We start from the raw sequence: 4,192 nt of genomic DNA, 5'->3' as shown, positions 1-4,192 counted from the left end.
TTTTTTCAGGATTCTTTGATGAATAAAAAGTTAAAAAGAAGAGCATTTATTTAAATTAGAAATATTTTCTAACAATGTACACTACAGTTCAAAAGTTTGGGGTCAGTAAATTTTTATTCTTTCTTTTTTTTTAAAGAAATTAAAACTTTTATTCACCAAGGATGTGTTAAATTGTTAAGAAGCGATAGCAAAGATTTATATTGTTAGAAAATATTTATATTTTGAATAAATGCTGTTCTTTTTAACTTTTTATTCATCAAAGAATCCTGAAAAAAGTATCGCAGTTTCCAAAAAAATATTTGGCAGCACAACTGTTGCTAATTCTAATAATAAATCAGCATATTAGAATGATTTCTGAAGGATCATGTGACACTTTATACTGGAGTAATGGCTGATGGAAATTCAGCTTTGCATCACAGAAATAAATTATATTTTAAAGGATATTAAAATAGAATCCATTATTTTACATTGTAATAACATTTTGCAAGATTACGTTTTTTTTCTGTATTTCTGATCAAATAAATGCAGCCTTGATGAGCATTAAAAAACATTACAAGTCATACTGATCCCAAACTTTTGAACAGCAGTGTATATAATATAAAGTTTATACTTTATGAATTATACAAATAGTATGTGGCATGCTAAACAATAGTATGCCATGATTTAATGATTATGAGTGGCCTCTTAATAGTATGTTATTTCAAACACTCTTTTGCACATCGATATCATATGGTTGTCAGTTTGTATTGTGTTGATTTTTCAGAGGAATCATGATTGTACGGTCCTCTGTTCCCTGCAGCAGTGGCTCTGTCTGTCTGTTTTGACCTGGTTTTGTTCTCGTCTTCAGTTTATTGTGTTGCATTCAGGTAAACCTCCACCTGAGCTGCTTTAGAGCGCTTCATATTGGTCTGATCGCTGGCCTAGAGGCCGCTCTCTGATTGGAGATCCCACGCAGGTGTTGTCTGTCGTTTGAGCTGTGATTGGTGAAAGGAGCTGTCAGTCAACGGCTGGAATGTTGGCTTCTGTCTGAGAACAATAGCAGGAAGGATTGTGTTCGGAAAGCCTAAAGCTCTCGGAGGAATCCCGAGTGGATTGTAGAGCATTCCTTTCATGAGCAGGAGAACAGGCCTGCTGTATTACATTGTTATTTGATTATTCGTTCATCTGAAGCACATCATTATGAATGCATTCGAGTAGCTCTGTGTGACATTTATTTGAGGCCGAACACCACAACATTACACAAATAGTCACCATGTTTATTTTCCTATTTTAAATATATATTGTAATGCAATGCAACTTTATTGTGCTTTTCAAAAAATCTTTTCATCTTAAGCTCACATTTATGATTAGCATCTCTGTTTGAGATTAACACAATGAGTTTTTTGAGTGGACTTTATCACTCTGACATCGCATGATGCAGTTAGAATTGCGAGTTCATAAATCACGCAATTACATCTCACTTTTTTCTCGTAAATTCTGAGTATATTTCTCACTTTTCTGACTTTTTGTTTCTTGCACTTCTGAGTGTATATCTCACATTTCTGAGAAAAAAAGTACAAATTGTGAGATATAAACTAGCAATTTATTGAATTTATTTATTAGGATTAACCCCTTGAGATGTGTCATCTCGTTTTTGAGGGGGAACATAATCACAACATTATAACAAAAAACAAAACACAAATTAACACAATTGCAGTTGCAAGACCTAAATGTACAATTTGGAGAACAAAAGTTGCAATAACTTTTTTTTTTATTATTCCATGGCGGAAACAAGCTTGGTTTCCACAAAAATATGAAGCAGCAAAAAAAAGTTTTCAGCATTCATAGTAATCAGAAATGTTTCTTGAGCAGCAAAACAGCATATCAGAATGATTTCTGAAGATCATGTGATGCTGAAGACTGGAGTAATGATGCTGAAAATTCAGCTTTGACACAATAATAAATTACACTTTAAAATACATTGAAATATAAAATAGTTATTTTAAATTGTAATAATATTTCACAATATTACTGTTTTTACTGTATTTGTTTTTTTACTGTATTTTTTTTTTTTTTTACTTTTATATAAAAAACATTCCTTTAGATTTATTCAGAAGTCTATAATATGTCCTCATTTTGATAGCTAAGGAAGTGTGTGTGTGTGTGTGTGTGTGTGTGTGTGTGTGTGTGTGTGTGTGTGTGTGTTAGAGGCTTTGGTGGTCCGGTCTCTGCAGGTCTGGGCTGGTTGTGTGTATATTGAGGTAATGTTTAGTGCTTTGTGTGTCTGTGTGTTTCCATCCTTCCTTTGGCAAACAGAGCTGTCATCACTCACTCAACACGGAAACCTGTGTGTGAATCGCTTCTTTCCGCTGTGGAGTTGAACTGTCAGGATAAAACACTTTCTTTGTTGCAGCTGCATAAACAGAAAGTGAAAGCAAACATTGAACCGTACTGTTTTTTTCTCATATGAAACCATTTAATATAGACCTTAGCAACCACATAGCAACACATATCATTGGCGGATTGCAAGGACTGCAAATTCAGTTTTCTTCAGAATTTGCTGATGAGATGTGAGATGATCATTTATGGCGATGCTGATGTGTATGGATGGATTATCTTATGGATCTGTTTTTTTTTCTTTGCATGGAAGGTTATCTGTCGCGTGTGCTGAGGAATTACACCGAACAGGCGTGTGACGGAGAATTCCTGACTGTTCGCTGCCCGCCCAGAACCTCCATCACCGTCCAATCGGCTTTCTACGGCAGAACAGACCCCGCCCACTCACCTCAGTGCCCGTCCCCTTACAGCAGTGCTGGACCACGCTCAGTGCATGACATCACTTCCTGTCATGTGTCCACATCCTTGCAGGTAAATAGTGATAAGAAATTCAATCTTTACACCATCCACACAATTCCGGTGTTATATACTATTATACTATTTATTAAGATTTCAGTTTTCATATTATTTTGATTTAAGTCAGAGTAATGTTGTTATGTGCGTTTGTCATTTTAATATTTAAAATGTAATATTATATATTTGTTTTATATTTTTCTATTTATATAAATAATATTTGTTTTTTAATATTTCTTTTAGCTTTAATTTTTTAAATTTCAGTTAAGGTTAAGTTTTTGTAATTTTTTGTACTTTTGTCTTTTTTTAATAATTATTTCTGTTTAGCTTTCATTTATTTTATTTCAGTTTTTCAGTTTCATTTTGTTTTGCGCTTTTGACATTTTTATTAGTTATTGTTTTTTATATTTCTGTTTAACTTTTTTCCAACTTTTAAGTTTGTCATTTTGATTTGGTGCTTTTATCATTTTATTAGTTATTTTTAACATTTTTATTTAGGCTTTCATTTATTTATTATTTCAGATTTTATGTTCTAGTCATTTTGTTTTAAACTTTTGTCATTTTATTAGTTACTGTTTTTTTAATATTTCTATTAAGCTTTAATTTATTTTTAGTTTAGGTAATTTTAGAACTTCAACTTAAATTTATTTTATTTCACTTGCCAAGGCTCCGTTTCTTATTTTCATTTTCATCTTATTTTCAAGTTTTTTTTTTAAGTCTAAGTGTTTCATCTAATATTAATATTTTACCTAATTTTAGCTTTATTTCAATAAATGAAAATGTTTTTTAATAGTTTTAATTGTATTTAACAACAAGAACACTGATTCCAGATGAATGAAATCAAGTCATGCCCTAAACTTTTTTTTCTTGTTGCATATTGTTGTTTCACTCAGAAATAAGTCACATTAAAGAAGTAAAAGGGTTGTGGAAACTGTTTCATGTTGACTTTAGTAGATGGAAAATTTTCCATATCTTCTTACTTGTGAATGTGTATGAATTTACAGTGTGTTGCACAGTATCGTAGGCTGTGTTTTGTTTTTGTGCGTTAAATGTATTTTAATATCCAGACATAGCTGATGAAGGTGTGTGTGACTGATTTATGTGACAGTAGCTGGTTTGAACAGCGGCGTCTCTGACAGCACACACACGTGTGATTTACACTTACACGCTCGCTAAAACCACACGCTATAAACACACGCATGTACAGCACTGTGTGCTGGAGTAAAATTACACTCACTGTGTTTTTCTGCCCGGAGGGAAGGAAAAATGAAAGGCGTGGAATGTATGTACCCGAATAAAAACATGCTGTCTGTCTGTCTGTGTCTGTCTGTCTGGATCTGTCTGTCTGTCTGAGTGTGTGTGT

The 4,192-nt window shown here is 32.8% G+C and overlaps 1 protein-coding gene across 1 annotated transcript in view; it reads left to right on the top strand.

The window, feature by feature from the left end:
- Positions 1-4,192, top strand: part of LOC107697122 (protein eva-1 homolog C-like) — a 45,784-nt gene that overhangs the window by 9,041 nt on the left and 32,551 nt on the right. Inside the window, exon 2 of the mRNA XM_016497762.1 lies at positions 2,630-2,847. Coding sequence (XP_016353248.1) covers positions 2,630-2,847 — 218 coding nt within the window. The remainder of the gene's footprint in view (positions 1-2,629; positions 2,848-4,192) is intronic.

The sequence above is a fragment of the Sinocyclocheilus anshuiensis genome, unplaced genomic scaffold (assembly GCF_001515605.1).
Source record: "Sinocyclocheilus anshuiensis isolate Anshui unplaced genomic scaffold, SAMN03320099.WGS_v1.1 scaffold38, whole genome shotgun sequence".
Classification (NCBI taxonomy): Eukaryota; Metazoa; Chordata; class Actinopteri; order Cypriniformes; family Cyprinidae; genus Sinocyclocheilus; species Sinocyclocheilus anshuiensis.
Note: the sequence above shows the minus strand (reverse complement) of the source record. Positions and strands in the feature narration are given on the sequence as shown.